This window comes from Lissotriton helveticus, chromosome 10 (assembly GCF_964261635.1).
Source record: "Lissotriton helveticus chromosome 10, aLisHel1.1, whole genome shotgun sequence".
NCBI classification, from domain to species: Eukaryota; Metazoa; Chordata; class Amphibia; order Caudata; family Salamandridae; genus Lissotriton; species Lissotriton helveticus.
The window spans coordinates 1,149,163,348-1,149,180,764 of NC_136071.1; the positions used below are offsets into that span (position 1 = coordinate 1,149,163,348).

Consider the following 17,417-nt stretch of genomic DNA (forward strand, 5'->3'; position numbering starts at 1 on the left):
GGCTACCACCTGCCTCCCCACCAGCTGGTCGCTGCACGTGTTAGTGGTTTTATAAACGCTTTTATATAGCCATTTAAGGTAGCGGCAAGCACGTGGAATTTTTTGTACTTTGTAATAGAGTTATAGTGGTCTAAGATGGCCGCTAGGTTGCCTCCTACCACAGCATGACAGCCATCTTGGAAAGGTATAACTGTATTAAAGAATGCAAAAAACTGAACTGCAAGGTGACTGCCATGTGGCTTCATATTACACTCATATCACGATGACTCTACAAGCCGATTCAACATGGTATTAGATGTTCATGAACAATTATCATAACACCCCACTATCACAACAATTCAATTGTTTTGGCAAAACTCTAACCATTCAGAGATTTAAAACCAACATTAAACATCAACACGGACAAAAATGGAACCCTTGGTTCTCAGAAGAACTGATAGAAATGAAATTAGAAGGGCAGCCAGCAGAAAGATAGTGGCACAAACACCATTTTCCTAATAAAAAGCTAGTTATACTTCTCTAATTACCGCTTTCAAAATTACAATTGAAAAATCATAACAAACTTATTTACCCACATCTCTTGATCTCCAAACTTTGCCCAAAAAACATTTCACATAGAATCTGAAGTGTAGTCTCCAATATCCTCCGGAGGCGGCCTGCAGCACTCCCAACACATCTGTGTCTCGTGCTATCTGCTTTGATGATAAAATCATCCCATTTTGTGGAAACAGACACATGCCTGACATTTTCTTTCTGGATACTGATCCAGCCAAAGGTAAGACCGCCCTCACTGTTGTTACACTCATAGGTTGGGCAACCCTCAATGCAGCTGTGAGTAACTGCTGCCCTGACTGCTAGTACCCCACTAGACCCTTTCCGGGCCAAATTTATGAAACTGCGGTAGCCCGTGGTTAGGTCTCAATTGTTAGAGCTCAATTGTTCACTGAAAAAGGAAATGTAAAAAATAAACAATATAAAATATGTACAAAATACCAAGTGGGCCTGTACATCCTTGAATCTTCGATCATGGAGTTGAACGACTTCATCCCAGACTCCATCTGAAAAGTGTACTGTAGGGACAAACAGTGTTCCCACGAGGATTTAAGGTTAAGGGGGAGAACGTTGATAGAACATATGGGCAATGAGGTCTCCATAAAGTTCTGAGACAGTGCTCAGTGGCGTAGCAAGGAGGGGGGTGGGCGGCACGAATTATGGGGGCGGTGGCCTCTCCCTACCGCTTTTATCTGAAGCTGTCGCGATGCAAATGCAGGGACCGCAACAGGTGTCAAAAAGTCTAGCCACGCCACTGACAGTACAATTCAACGTTCCCCAAACATGTAAATAGTGAAGAATAGCAGACTGGTGTAGATCTGCAGGGGTGGGTCCAGTGAATGTTCTATATAGTGATCGATATTTCCAATATTGGGAATGATGGGACCAGAACTCCAGATTTCAGGCCCGATTTAGAGTTTGGCGGATGGGCTACTCCATCATAAAATGTTACAGCTACCATGTCCGGCTTATTACAATTCCTTTATATCCTATGGCACTTGTAATACGGCGGACGGGATAGCTGCCTCGTTTGTCACAAAGTAACCCTCTGCCAAACTCTAAATCAAATGGTTTGAATGTACATTTGATCAATATATCTTTAATTGTTAAAATACCCTTCTCTGTTCATGCATTTCAGTACATTTCCCTCCCAACAATGGAAATAGCTCCATTTCACAACAGAGAGGTGCCTTCATGTATCCATTGATACTAAGGGCCTCATTTAGGGTTTGAAGGAGCACGAGGGACATGCTCAACTTGCAGTCCTGCCAGTTCCTTTTCTCTAGTGTCCGAGGAACCACTAAGATACCATCGGCTGAGTCTCCGCTTGCTTCATCGATGGAATCCCCTGACCCAAGTGGTCCATCTGTCATTGGAAGCTGGGTCATAGTCACTGTCGCCCACCCTATTGAGGGCAATGAACTGTCTTGCAATGCCACAGTGATAAGGAAGGCAGCCAGGACCGTTGCCACTCCACTGCAAACAGAGAGCTCAAAGACTTCTTTATCCACAGAAGCACTCCTAAGTACAACACGCGACTGAACCTGCGATTTGAAGAATCATTGATTGAATGGCTGCACAATAGCTGGGATAAGCTACAATCCTCTTTGGAACAACAAGCACATGCGCCAATTTCCACCAAACCCAGAAAAGTTGGAAATATCGCTTGCCTTTTCAATCATACGCATCATAAGTAAAGGGAATTTCCATGTTTATTGAAAATACCCTACCAAGAAAGATTTAGTAGAGAAGGCTTCATCCTCCAAGCTTTGTCAAAATAATATTCCATCTTTCTATCTGGGTAGGGAGTCAAAAAGCCACGCTTTGAGAGGTGTAGCCCTGTCGTCCCTAGATGCTACCCGCTTGTTAGCCTCTTATACTCATACTGTGTGGGTGCTGGAAGCTTTATCAGGTTGCTGTCATACTGAGCATAGGAGGAAACCATGCCAGGAATTAGTACAGGATGGAATGGATGCCACTAAACAAGGAATGAAGGTGAGGCTAGGCACTGCCAATGGCACTATGCACACTATCGCCTCTACGATAGTCGTGAAGAGGCATGCCTGGATGAAAACCACAGGGTTTTCTGATGATGGTTTGAGAGAAAACAGGCTTTATATGGGGATAAAAAAAAACAGCAACAACAAAAATAATAGCAGCAACTAAGGCTATATGAAGTTGAACATGGGTTGCTTGTTCCCATTGATCCCCCAGGTGGCAGTGCAGTACACAGCCTGGTGGGAGTGGGGTAAGTGACAGATGTCCCCCAGCCATAGAGTATCTGATGGTCTCCTTAGAAGCCTGCCTGGACCACCATGTTCTGAGAGAGAGAGATAGGAGCATACGATGAGCTGTAGCATGAGAGGGCACCTCCAAAGAGGATCATGGGTGCACTTGGTGCTAGGTATTTCTTAGAGAAAGTATATTGATAGCAGAAGAAATCCAAGGAGAGGAATAACCCTGTATAGGCACTCGAATCTCTAATGTGTTGTGTATGTTTTGCAAAGCAATTAGCAAAGGTGATTGTGCCGAATGTTGCATCTCAGCCAGATGGGCCCCAAGAAAGTGTCTGGAAAGTTTGGGTAGATCATAGCCCTGCGCTGGCATGGATCCCTTTATAGGCTCCCAGGTACCAACGTACAGAGTATATCTTTCAAATAAATCATAGTTGGTATACCTAATTTATGTGTTTGTGTTAATTTGGGGGAGAAATCTGCATACCAGTTTTTGGACTGGGGAAACACGAGAGGCTGAATTAGGGATAAACTGGCCTTTCTCCGTGCCAGGTTCACCCTCCTCAGACACCCAGCACTGACCAGGCATGTGCACGATATTACAAAAAAGTATGTTGTCCCCTGTGCCAGTACACACTCATGTCTGTACTGGGGACAGTGCAGCTTTGAAAGATGGATTGGCTAAAACCATGGGTCTGTCTTTGAATGTGAAGAGACTGGCATGAATCCCCTCGCAGGTGGGTGCACTGTGTTACTGCCCCCAACTCCTCTTCAGGGGAAGTCTAGGGAGGTCCTTGGGACTCCTAAGCCCCCTCTGGAATGGTTCCGTTCAATGGTGTTTGATTTTTTGCTACAACCTCTGATGGTGTTAGAGATGGACGATTGAATGGGCTCCCCTTCTTCTGTGGACCTAACATTGCATTCAACCTTTCATGTTTACAAAGTTCTTGCACTACAATGGTCCTCTGAATCGCTGAGTACGCCTCTTGACAATATAGTCTTTTCAATCTTCTTTTCTCTTTTTGGTTTACAGAGATCTAACAGGAGGACCCAGCTCTAAACCGCGGCCAGGTAAGGTCCTAAATTGGCTTCTACTGACTCCATCGTGATCCCTTGCTTAGGTTTTTAATGGTGTCCTCCACTCTTTCTCTTGCTTCCTCCAGTACCGCCGCCTCATGGGCTGCTTCAGAATGGCCCTTCGCTCATGTTCAGGGCTCATGCTAAGACATCAGAGGTCCCATTAGCAGCAGGGTGGCAGTCCCATAGTCTTCCAGATATAGTGCTTCGCAAGCTGAAGGACCATGGTAGTACCTGAACAGTATTTGTATAAGAATAATAAGGCTCGTATTATAAGGATCAGATATAGAAATATACTACCTATATATTGCCCAAATAGTATATTCTTTGTGTATTTTTATCTGGATTATGGAGATGCATCTATCATATAACTTCTATGACATGTTTCTTTAATGTCCTTCCTATACAATATTACCAAAATCGCCCTCTCTACAGCAGGTGAAAGAACAAGTGGGAAATGTTATCAGGGTATATTGTATTATGTTCATTATGAATGCATTCATTCTTTTAGTCGGGTTAGATGCAGCTTTTAGAACGAAAATGTAATGTGTGTTTTAAATGGCCTTTTCTACGGTGGACCTTCTGTTTCACAGCGCTATAATTAACAGGTGATATTGTTGCACAGTTCAAGGATATGCTTTTGAGTGACATCAGACCAAGAAAGGCTGAGTTGGCCACTCAGGATTCAAACCTGTGATCTCAGGTTATGCACAAATCATTGCATTGGATGTGATAACCCATCTAGGAGTCTTAGATTAACCGTCAAATATTTCAAGATCTGACCATTATCTGAATGGGTTACTTTTGGTTACTCACTATCTACCTAGATAGGTCAATGGGTTAAAACAGTCACTGAATTTGTGGGTAACCTAAGTTCACTGGTCCCCAATCATTATGGGTCCTCTCGTTGTTTTGAGGCAGATAGAAGTAGTACGAATGAGTTAGGTTTTAACAACAAAAGAAAATGCAGTTTCAAAACGTTGCAATGCCATTGTGTTGATGAAATAGTGGACTAACTAAACTGTTGGTTCTTTAAGGTAAGCAGTCACAAATAAAGATGGGCAAGTTGTCCCACTTAACCTTAAGCACCTGCCCTACTGTGAAATGAAGAAAGAAGTAACATCTATTTTACGGTGTGTATTTTGGTGATAAGAGATAGGGTCACCAAGTTGTGAGTTGAGCATTTGCCAACTGTGCATGAACCAAACCTGCCATTTAACTAATACAGCCACTAGTAGAAACTCAGCCAGTCTGTAATGAACCCATAGTTGGCATCCTTACATACATCTTGGATCACCTCCAAATAGTCTAGAATGCTTGCAGACTGGTGATGCTCCATAGATACACCAGTCACATCGGAACACACTGACAGCTCAACACAGATCACGGTTTAGGTAAATATAATATATAAGCTGCATCACTGGACGCGTCTTCCTTTCATAGACGCTCCAGCGGTCCAGAAATCTCAAAATAATTTTGGTTGGTGGATTGGAACTCTTAAGTCTTCTTGTTATGTCCTTGGGCCTCCATCATGTGCTGGAGCTGCTTGAAGAAGATGCAATTGTTAGTGAACTAGCTATTAACATAGGAAATCAGAGATAGAGATATTATAGTATGAGTGCTGGTTGGTATCTATCAGAGAATACTGGTATGTAATAATAATTATATACAATAAACAGATGATAGTACCATTGACAGCCATAATGAGTATGTTTGAACTTCTGATGGATACATCTTCCAGTGGATTCCTCACCTTGTGAATATCCCCTGCGTCAGCAACATTCGGAAATTCTTTTGTAGCTCTTTACGCCGATGTGGACGACGTCACAGAATGCACGGCTTCACGCGTGCGGCTCCGCTGACGTCACTGACTCCATAATAGGACTCCGTCGGCGTGATGACATCAGTTCCCTTTTTTCCGCATCGTCGACGCTAACGGTTTTCGAGGGATCCTCTGTAGCTATTGAGTAACTCTGTTACTGTTTGTTGCTTTCAGTGTTTTCTTGTTTCTTTGTCTCCTGTCGAGATGTCCTCGAAGAAGACCGGATTCAAGCCGTGCGGAGAATGCGGGAAAATGATGTCAATCACGGACCCGCATGAAGATTGCGTTTGGTCCCTGTCCTCAGACCATGATGTCCAAGGGTGTCCATGCTGCAAGAAGATGAACCCCAAGGCCCTTCGTGAAAGAGAGGCGAAGCTCCTGGTTGCCAAGATGAAGGGTAAAAAGGACCGGAAGAGCTCAAAGTCGCGATCGAGGCGGTCGAGGTCGAGGTCCCGTTCGAGGTTGCCTTCGAGGTCGTCATCAGGTCATGCTTCCAGGTCGACAAAAAAGAAGCATAAGAAGAGGAAGCACGGATCTCGACACCATTCTGGGAAGGATTCGGTTTCGCAAGGTAGAAGACATCATCAGGATGATGTATCTCCTTCTCCAGATGTTCTGGATCCGGAAGGTGAGGCTTCGCCCATGGAGTCGGCGGAGCATTCACCGGCTCCGGTGTCGAATCCCTCTCTGGCGCCTTCTCGAACTCCAACTCGAGAGGAGGAAGAGGCTCCCTTGCCTGGGGGTTTGACGACTCCGGCTCACCAACCCGAGGAACAAGTCGACACGAATCCGGCGCCTCCGCGAGAGCAGCCTGTGGGTTCATACCCTCCATTTCCAGGCCCCGGGACAAGACCCTAGACAGTATTTAACTGCTATGTATGGTGTCTTCACGAGAGCCATGTACCCCTCTGGAGCACCGGTTGGTCCCATGGCTCCGATGGCCTTTAATCTGGGAGTCCCCCAGACGTATGCTCCGGCACTGTTCATGCCATTTATGCCAGCTCCGACACCGCCTTGGCATCTCTCGGCGCCGTCGAGGTCTTTGACGCCGATTCCTTCGTCACCGGTTCCAGTTCGACCTCGAGTACGGCGGCCTGTTCCTTTGGCTCCGAGCTCAACGCCGTCTCCGGCTCCATCAGAGTCGATTGCAGATCCGCCGTCGCCGTTCCCGAAGGAGAGGTTGAGACGTGAGGCTCAGCGACTTCTAGAGGAACAGAGGTACAGAGAAGTGGAGATGGAAGAAGGTGAGCTGCAGGAATCAGAAGATTTCTTTGATGACCTAAGGGAGGCTAGTGGATTGGAACTGTCTCCGGATTGGGAGCTATCCTCTGTCCCAGATGCCCCTTCAAAAGATGTGGCGCCATATCATGTGTTCATCAAGAAGGCAGCAGAACTGTTGAATTTAAATCTGCCTACTGCGGAGTACAAGTCAAATATATTAACAGAAGTCCTCCACTCTCCATTTTCAGTGGTAGAGCCTATGCTTCCTTTTAATGAAGCTTTGACAGAGCCAATCTTGGAGGTGTGGAGTTGGCCTCTTACGGCTCCAGCAGTTTCGAAAGCTGTTGCAAGAAGATATAGGGTGGCTCCTGGAGACCCAGACTTTTTATCTTCTCATCCTTTACCAGAGAGCTTGGTGGTACAGGCAGCCTGCTCCAAAAATTCTGCAGGTGCTTTCCCTCAGGTGCCTGGAGACAAAGAATCTAAAAAACAAGACCAAGCAGCAAAGAAAGTTTTTTCTTCAGTGAGCATGGCTCTCAAATCAACGAAAGCCACATGCCTCTTGGGTTGTTACATCCATGCTCTGATGGATTCTGTGAAACAGTTGGCCCCTAAAATTCCAGAGGAGGACAGGCAGAATTTTAATGAGGTGCTTGTTGATACTCAAGCAGCTGCTCGGCAAGTCATCCAGAGTGGGTTGGACACAGCTGACTCTGTGGCGAGAGTCATGGGATCTTCTATTGCCACCAGAAAAGCAGCTTGGCTGAAGTCTTCCGAATGATGTCCAGGCTGCCTTAATGGATCTGCCTTTTGATGGCTCGGGCCTTTTTGGGAAAAAGGCTGATGCTGCATTGGAGAGATTCAAAGATAGCAGGGCAACAGCCATGTCTTTGGGTCTACAGTCCATAGGAACTGTGGGTAAAAGGTATAGGGGATTTGGAAGGTCCTCCTTTTGAGCCTACAAACAGCCGCAACAGCAGCAGCAGCAGCAACAGCAAAATCCACTGTACAAATCGTACAGGGGCAGACAAAGAGCTTGTCCTCTAGGTCGTCAAGCTTCCTCTTCCTCCTCTTCCTCCTCCTCTACCCACCCCCCTCCAACCTCAGCAAAGCAGCCCTAGATCCGCCATTCCGGATCATGCGGGTCCTGTGGGGAGTCGGCTTACCTATTTTCTACGAGATTGGGAATCGGTCACATCGGACCTTTGGGTTTTCAATCTCGTGGAGAATGGGTATGCTCTTACCTTTCGGGAATTTCCTCCGAATTACCCTCCTTGCCAAGGGTTTTGCTCAGAGGACCCCCTGCTACTTCTGCAGAAGGAAGTCCTGCCGTTATTAAGAAAAGGTGCGATAGAGGTGGTTCCAGAGCAGGAAAGGGGTCAGGGATGCTACTCCCGGTATTTCTTGATTCCCAAGAAGGATGGCAGACTACGTTCAATCCTGGATCTCAGGATCTTGAACCTCTTTCTGAAGCAGGAGAGGTTCAAGATGCTCACCCATGCGCAGGTTCTTCAAGTGCTGCTGGAAGAAGACTAGATGGTGTCGATCGACTTGCAGGATGCATATTTCCACATCCCCATTGTAGGAAGGTGGCTACCTGACTATGGTTACCCCGAATTTTTTGCCTGTGTTTAGCTGGTTTTTTTACTTAGTTGACCTGGTTCCCTGCTAATCAGGGCCCCAGGCCATCTGCTCTCTCTGTAAAATGGATTCCATGTACCCTAGGTACATACCACAATTGGAAATGGACTCCTTGTCAGCCCCTGTATAATGCACTATAGGTGCCCAGGGCATAGGGGCCACCAAGGCCTAGCAGGGGCTGCAGCATATCTTTTGCCACCCCTGGCTGGTTCTTAAATTGACACAACTGGCTGATCACTCAGCTGGGGTAAGGTGGTGTAATCACCCCTTACTTAGATATAGTATACCTATATCTAAACCTATATCTGGACACATATTAACCTGTGAGCCACTCCTATGGAAGGCCTCATCAATCCTGGAGTCAGAGTGCGTGGTTTAATGTGAGATGGAGCTCTAGCATGAGCTGAGCCTGTCTGCAGCTGTCGGGAACAACTCCCTAAGCTGTTTCAGGATAAGGCCATACCATATACTCTTAAGTGCCTTATAATCCTCGCGGTTATATAGCAACTTTGGTTTGGCTTTATCAAAACATGTCGTGTAAGGTGTCATACAATTTGGAATACTATCCCCTTGCCAGTTCTGGCGACGGGGATAGCATTCCACCCCTCTAGAGGGGTAAGACATGTTACTTTACTTAAATGCGGTTAATTTCTAAAAGGACCTTAGATCCACAAAATGGATGCCTCTGCCACAGACAAGAGTCTGACCCTCTGCAGCTGACCGAAACTCAGCCAAATGGGGCCTGGACAAAGGGTTTCCTGTCGCAGGGGGGTGTTACCACCCTCCAGACAGGAGATACTGGATTGTAGCAGGGAGGTTTGAAAGAAACCAGACACTGCTTGGGGCGCACAAGGCTGCCCCTTGCATAATCCGGCCGAACCGGTTCTGGGGCACTCCAGCCCTCGTGCCAGGGCGGCCTGGATCAAAGGAAGGGGGTGTATCCACCCACTTCCTGGGTCCCACCCATAGGAGGGGACCTAGTAGGTAATCCAGCCCCCAAGATTCGAATAAGAGTGGGAGCAGTGCCAATGCACTTTAGATTTCCTGACGAAACATAAGAAATGAAACTCTGGACCCTTGGACCTCCTACTCAACGTGGAAGCCCGAAGAATCTCCCTTGTGGTCAAGGAGTGACCACCCTGTGCAAACAGGCACCATCCAGCCCTCGACGTCTACTTTGTTGCAGTTCCCGCCGGAACTCGAGCGACAGAGATCGACGAGATCAAGCTTGCCTGCCTTCCAACAGCCCGATCCACAGTCCCTGCAGAGCTGAGACCCGTGGAGGCGACCGGAAGCGTGGGGCACGCCATCTTGAATTGACCACGAGACGCTGACCGTGCAGCCCACGAGTGACCTCGAAGCTGTACACCGGGGTTTGAGAAGCCCCCACCCTGAGCCACTCTTGCAACGAAGTTCAGCCCTCCACACTCGACGAGTGCTGCGTGGGGCCCTTCTGCTCCATTTGGCTCAACGCGTTGGCCCGGTCACTTGCCAGCCGGCTAGTGGCCCCTGTGCCGACGAAACTACGAATACGACTTGTGAATCTGGTTGCTCCAGATCTACACCAGCTCCCCTGAAAAGGAGCCCCCACTCTGACCTTCCTGGTTCGAGTGAGAAGCAATCTCCCGGTTCCGCGTGGATTGCTTTTGCCAAGTGTTGTTTGCTCCAATCTTAAAGCCGACAGCGCCGACGGCGAGAGCCTGCGTGGGACAGATCGTGACCTGCTCCTGGACGTCGCAGGTGCCCCAGAGCCCACGTGACAGCGGAGAGAAGCTCCTCGACGACCACCTGATTGCGCCCGACATTGCCTGGTTCCGTCCTGGTTCCACCCTGGTCACTGCTGAGTGACCCAGACTCTGTCCCCTCTGCTTTCAGGTACTCTTCGACTTGAGTCCACCCTTGGACTCCACCGGACACTTCACTTTCACCCCGCCTGCAGCCCTTTCAGCTTCAAGCACCAAGAGCCTGCGTGACGAAACCCGACTCAACTTCGACCCTGTGCACCCGCTTCCTGTGGGTGAGGTAACTTTGCTCCGCCGGTGTTCCCACACTGGTACACATCTCTAGGGTCTGTGTCTTAAGTTTTGTTCCTCTAGGTTCAGCGGAAGTGTCCTTAAACTCTAACTTTACAACTTTTACGCACCATTGGTTAACATTGGTGCATGCGTGCGCTTTCCGCACTGCTCCCGAATCCCGTGGGCCGTTCCCGACTTCAGCATTGCTTGTCCCGACTGCTCCCAGCGATTCCCTAGGCCCTAGGCCTAACCACTGCTCGAGTGGCATCTCTTATACCACTTGTTTAGTATATGGTTTGAGTGGCCACCCGCCCTCATCCATAATTGTGCAACTTTGTATGTTTAAACTGTGCTTTTGATTTAACACTTGTGCCCCTTTATTCATAAAGAATACTGGGGATTGTTTTTAGTAATAAATACATATATTTTTATAATATATACTTGTGTGGTGTCCTTTCATTTGATATTACAGGATTGTATGTGGTAAAACAGCTCGCTTAACACGACCTCTTAAGTTAAGCCTTTAGGCTGCTTAGTCCATGCTACCCCTAGGATAGCTTGTCTAATAAGGTTGACTTACAACCAGACACCATAAGGGATTGTTTGGTCTGATATCAGGTGGTTCCAGAATTGGAAACATCACCTATCAGGCCAACTTCTCACATTGGTGGCAGCGGTGGGATTTGAGCTTGCTGTTGTTTTACCATTGCAATCTTTTTATCAAATTGAAAGATCACATCAAGTACCTCTAGGTACATATAAATCAAAAGCTTAGCATATTAAGTTCTACTGAACTTAGTAGTTGTAGATTAAAGGGATTAGCACACCCTGACTACAACTCACTAGCAAGGTACAGTAGGAAAACACTTAGTGTAGGTAAGTGCACCACTTACACCTCACTAGTAGTCATGTCTGACACAGGAAAAGCCTCAGGGTCTACTCCTGTGACAGTTGACCTTACCCAGGCAACTTCCAGCTATGACAAACTAACCCGAAAGGACTTGATTGCCTTGTGCGTATCAAGAGGGTTAAAAAGGGGCAGAAGTCCCACCTGTCCTATCCTGATAGCCATTCTAAAACAGGATGACTTAGAAAGGGCAAATGGAATTCCCCTAGAGTCAGGAGATGGAGTAAACCCAACTGTAACTGGTACCCCTCAGGAGGAAGAAGGAGAAGAGGGGGATGAGGACTCAGATGTTGAGGACACAGAAGACCAGGATTAGAGGGGTAGCCAGGTCCAAGTTGCCAGGCTTAACCAGGCCAACTTAGACCTACTAGGGAATGGAGAGGGCCAGCACCTCCCCAGACCCTATAACATTCTCCCAGGCAACAGAAGAGTGAGATCTCCCTCAGGGGACTCTCATATTTCTAGTGCCTCAAGAGAATCTGAGAGAGGTATGACTGCCTCTCAGAAAACTGAGCATAGGGCCAGAATGAGGGCTGTCAAACTCCAAATAGAGAGGGAGGAGGTAGCCCTGGCTCAAGCTAAACTTACCTTGGCTCAGGCTAGACTTGCCTTGGCAAGAGAGCAAAAATTGTGTGGCTTAGATGCCACTGGTGGCAGCAATATTCCTAAAGAGAAACCCAGGTCCTATGATAGTAGAAACCTGACAAAGATTGTGCCCCCCTACAAGGAAGGGGATGACATCTACAAGTGGATAACTGCTCTTGAGAGAGCCTGCATGGTACAGCAGGTTCCTGAGGAACAGTGGGCAGCAATCTTATGGTACTCCTTTTCAGAGAAAGGGAGAGATAAGCTCCTCACTGTTAGACATGAGGATGCAAACAATTACAAAGTCCTGAAGAGTGTCCTAATAGATGGGTTTGGCTTAACCACTGAACAGTACAGGTTGAAGTTCAGAGACACCCAGAAGACACAGACTCAGGACTGGACTGATTTTGTTGATTGTGCAACTAAGGCTCTGGAGGGTTGGCTACATGGCAGCAAAGTACATGACTTTACAGGATTGTATAATTTGATTATGAGGGAGCAGATCCTAAGTAATTGTCAGAACCAGCTCTTACACCAGCACCTGGTGGACTCTGATCTGACCTCTCCCCAAGAATTGGGAAAGAAGGCAGACAAGTGGGTCAGAACCAGGATTAGGCCTAAGAATCAGGACAGTGGGGAGGAGCTTGGCGGGCATCCGAGATGGCCGCTTGAGCACAGCGCTCTCCGGACCCTCGCCGCTCCCGACATTTTATCCTGGCTGAATCCTGATTTCTTGCAAGAATTCGTGTAGGGGACGTTTGGCTGATTACCCTGGCACTTTTCTGAAATCGATTTGGGTCTCGTATTCCTGAGATATGTTGCTCTGAACTTTTGGGCTCCGCCCTTGAGGTGCGCCCGGGACGGGATGCGGTGCTGTAGCCGTCCTGCAATTGAACAACAACGGCAGGAGATCTGGCCTTGTGGGTCCCCCCTTCCTAAGTTTCGGTTTCGATTCTGTTCCGACTTGGGCCACGGACGTGGATGTCGTGTTGCGACTGAGACTTGGAGGCAGATCGGCTGTTGGGCTTTCGTGTGACCTATTTGCTGGCCAGGCGACCTCTACCCGAGTTGTGCCCCCTTTTTATGTACTTTTGATCCTGTGCTTTGGGTGTCGGGCCCGTCGACCCTGGTGGCTTGTCCCGTGACGCATCTTCAAAATGGCGGGCAGAGGGGACAGAGAGACGCGCAAGACAAAAACACCTCTGCGCGGAGCTCCAGTTCAATCAAATGTCATGGACCGTTATACCCATTCTAAGGGGTCCCCCGGAGCTGCCCTGCCTGGTTCTAGTATAGCGTCCGAACGAATTTTGGAAGAGTCGGCGGAGCCCTCCCTACAGGATATCATGGGCGCCATCTCGGGCGTGAGGGAATCCATCGGCCTGCAGTACGAGGCCTTGGCCCACAAACTTGACACCGTGGCTATTGAGGTGAATCTGATTCGTGCTGATCTTGGCAAGACGAATGAGAGGGTACAATCACTGGATATTAAATCCTCTAGCCTTACGAATGATGTCTCGGAGCTCCAAACAGAGATTGGAAATCTCCGTCGGGGGAACGACTTCATGACCCGTCGCCTGGAGGACTTTGAAAATAGGGCGCGTCGCTGCAATGTTCGCCTGGTTGGTGTACCGGAAAACCCTGAACCCCACTCGGTGGATCTCCTGGTTGAGGATCTGGTCTTGAATCACTTGGCCCCTTCTGGTCTCACAAAATTTTTCACGGTGGAACGTGCACATCGTGTTCCAGGGGGCAAAGTCAAGCCGGGAGCCCCGCCGAGACCCATTGTAGCGAAGCTTTTTCATTATAGAGACCGGGACGCTATCCTGCAGGCCTCGCGGGTGAAGGGCCCGGTGGCCTTTGAGAATGCTACGGTGAACTTTTACCCGGACTTTTCCCAACAGGTTCAGAGACAACGTATGGAGTTTCGTGGTGCCAAGAAACGTCTCCGGGATCGGGGTCTACGTTACGCCATGCTCTTTCCCACTAGACTCCGGGTTGAATACAATGAACGTACCCTTTTCTTTGATCGGCCAGATGCTGTTAATGACTGGCTGGACTCATTGCCTGATCGTCCTCCTGAGACAGACTCCGCCGCTCACCCTGGTGGTGCCGAAGGTGGTGTGGAGATCTAACTGTTCGGCTCTTACGTCTTCTTTTGAATACATTCTCAGGAGTGTTGGCCGGCGTCCCTCTACAATGTGATCGCACTGTCTTTCGTTTGTTATTTTTGTTCTTGCTGAGGTCGGGGGGTGGATGGAACGGAGACCTTTCCTCCTCCGGGGTCTTTGTGTAGAATAGGGGTTCTTGGGCGACAGGCACACTGCAGGTTGGGGTGGCTCTTTAGCTTTTTGCAGGGGTGCAGGGTGGGGGGTGTTTCTCTTCAGTTTGGGGGTGGGGGGTTGGGAAGTTTTTTCTTTTCTGTGTGTTGTTTTCAAGGCGAGTTGCTCCTGTGTTTGCTGCTGTTTCTGATGTCTAGCTCATGGACGAGGGATCTTGGCTCGGGCGGTTGGGATGGGGGGTAGAGGGTTGAAATTTCTTTCCTGGAACGTTAATGGCCTAGGAGATCGTATTAAGCGCAGTGTGGTCTTAAAATGTATACGACGTTTGTCACCGGACATTGTTTTCATGCAAGAAACCCATTTGATTGGTAATGTTTGTTATGCAATGAATAGATGGGGCTACCGCCTTGTGGCGCACTCGGGGTTTACCTCCGGATCTAGGGGTGTGGGTATTCTTGTTCGAACCTCCCTCCCCCTGGCTATCGATGAGGTGATTCATGATGACCGTGGGAGATATACTGTCCTGGTGGGTAGATATGAAGGCCGCACCCTATCTCTCTTCAATGTTTATGTTCCCCCGGGTTTGCAAGCCTCTACTTTTACTGACTTGGGCCGTGTTTTGTTAGATCTCCCTGATGGCTCTCTCTTCCTTGCCGGTGATTTTAATTCGGTGCTTTCTGGCCTTCACGATCGCCATCCCCCTAGAGATACCCCGCAGGCTCAGCAGTGGTTGGGTGGGTTTTTAGATACCTTTGGCCTTGTGGACTGCTGGCGACTGTTGCATCCTACTCAGCTCCAATACACCTTCCATTCTGGGGCCCATGGCAGTCTGTCCCGGCTGGATTATTTCCTGATGCCCGCAGCCCAATCATCGGCGGTTCGCGAGATCTTACATTTGCCGAGGGGTATTTCTGATCACTCGCCGCTCTGGCTTCGTTTTGAGGTTGGGGTAGAGGCGGCGGGCCGAGTGGCTCCCATTAACCCTTGGTATCTTTCCTCCCCTGGGACCCGTACCCTCTTGCTCAAGTCTATGGATGCATATTTCCTGGAAAATGAGGGGTCGGTCTCCTCGGCTGTGTCCCTGTGGGAAGCTTTTAAAACTGTGATCCGTGGTCAGGCCCTTTCCTTGATTGTTGAAGCTAAGAGGGCAGGGAGGAAGGAGGTGGTGGACCTTGAGGGGGAGATCTCTGCTTTGGAGGACGAGTTGGAATCTGGTGTCACGCCTGAGAAACTCCATGCCCTGGGTCTAAAACAGTTTGCATATAAATCTCTGGTCACTGACGCTGCAAAGGTGATGTTTCGTGAACAGCAGGGCAGACTGTACGATGTGGGTGACAAGGCGGGCAAACTCCTGGCGTGGTTGGACAAGAAAGAAAGAGTTAATCGTGTAGTGCCCGTGATTCAGTCTGCGAGTGGTGAGAATGTGATTGATCCGACCGCCATTGTTGATCGTTTCGCGGAATATTTCCGTGTGGTATATGCTCCCGTGTCTGTGAGGGATGTTGCTGACTCCCGCCTTCTTCTGCGTGATATCTCTTTGCCCTGTGTCACCGACTTGGACCGTATTGCTTTGGACTCCCCTTTTACGAATGATGAGATAGCCAATGCACTTCGATCGCTCCGTTCGGGCAAAGCACTGGGCCCGAACGGTTTGCCTATTGAGTTGTACAAATTACGCCCCGATAAGGTGGCGCCGTATCTCCGCGCCATGTTTCTAGAATCTCGTGAGCGGAACATACTTCCTTATGATCAGCGTCTGGCGACAATCGTCGTCATTCCCAAAGAGGGTAAACCGCGTGACCTCTGTTCCTCGTATAGGCCCATATCCCTATTAAATGTTGAACCTAAGGTGTTGGCTAAACTTTTGGCGACCCGTCTCCTTTCGGTTCTTGGGGAGTTGGTCCATCCGGATCAATCTGGCTTTATCCCGCATCGCAACACTGCTCTGAATTTACGTCGCCTTCACGGCGCGCTGGCGAGGGCGGGGCTTTTGACTGAACCGGCCATCTTGGCGTCCCTGGATGCCTCGATGGCCTTTGATACTGTGGAGTGGCCCTATTTATGGGCAACACTTGAGAAATTTGGATTCGGGTGCGAGTTTATTAGCTGGGTTAGGCTGTTGTACGCGGAACCTCTGGCGCAAGTTGTTGTGAACGGTAGAGTGTCGGCCCCCTTCTCCTTGGGCAGGGGTACCCGTCAGGGTTGCCCCTTGTCCCCTCTTTTGTTCGCGCTCGCTCTTGAACCGTTGGCGGCCTGGCTCCGTTGGGAACCGTCCCTTAAAGGTATTCGTTGGGCCCCGGACTTCGAAGACCGCGTCTCGCTTTATGCGGACGACATCCTCTTGTATCTTACTTCTCCTCGCAAGTCTTTATCTGTTTTATTTGACGTTCTTGCGTCCTTTGGCGCGAACTCAGGTCTCGTCATCAACTGGTCTAAATCCTGTGTATACGTTTTATCTGGTATCTTGCCTCCGTTGCCGAGTAGACTTCCTCTTCAGGTGGTCCGGGATGGTTTCAAATACTTGGGGGTTTTCGTTACCTTGGATCCGTCCCTTCGTTTTGATCGTAATCTCCTTCCCCCGTTGCTTAGGCTCCGTTTGGACGTTGCCCGCTGGCGCAAACTTCCCCTGTCTCCACTGGGTCGGGCGGCCCTGTTTAAGATGATGTCACTACCGCGGTTTCTCTACGCTCTCCAGAATTATTATGATCCTGTCCCCAAGACTTATTTTCGGGAGATTGAGAGCCTTCAGAGGCAACTTATTTGGGATGGGCGACCGCGCATTGCTCTCGCGAAACTTTCCATCCCGTGGTACGATGGGGGCATGGCGCTCCCCGATATTAAGAGACACTACTGGGCTTCCCATCTGTCCGCTATTAATCACGCTATGTTCTCTCCGGGTCGTAATCCGGCGTTTGAGATGGATAAACTTCAGCTTCCGGGAGGGGACTTTAATAGAGTGCTCTATTCTCGCTCCGCTGGACGCCATCTTGTGGGACCTACTTTGACTGCCTTGACAGTGTGGCGTGCTGCGAATGTGAGCCTGGGCTGGGAGGATCGCTTGACGTTGGCGACGCCGCTTTATGC

General features: G+C 48.9%; 1 protein-coding gene across 2 annotated transcripts in view; it reads left to right on the forward strand.

The window, feature by feature from the left end:
- Positions 1-17,417, forward strand: part of NEK10 (NIMA related kinase 10) — a 1,104,115-nt gene that overhangs the window by 937,424 nt on the left and 149,274 nt on the right. Inside the window, exons 31-32 of one of the 2 annotated variants that reach the window (XM_078663960.1) lie at positions 3,820-3,857; positions 3,950-4,090. In XM_078663960.1, coding sequence (XP_078520086.1) covers positions 3,820-3,857; positions 3,950-4,090 — 179 coding nt within the window. The remainder of the gene's footprint in view (positions 1-3,819; positions 3,858-3,949; positions 4,091-17,417) is intronic. The other variant, XM_078663961.1, reaches the window with a different exon arrangement.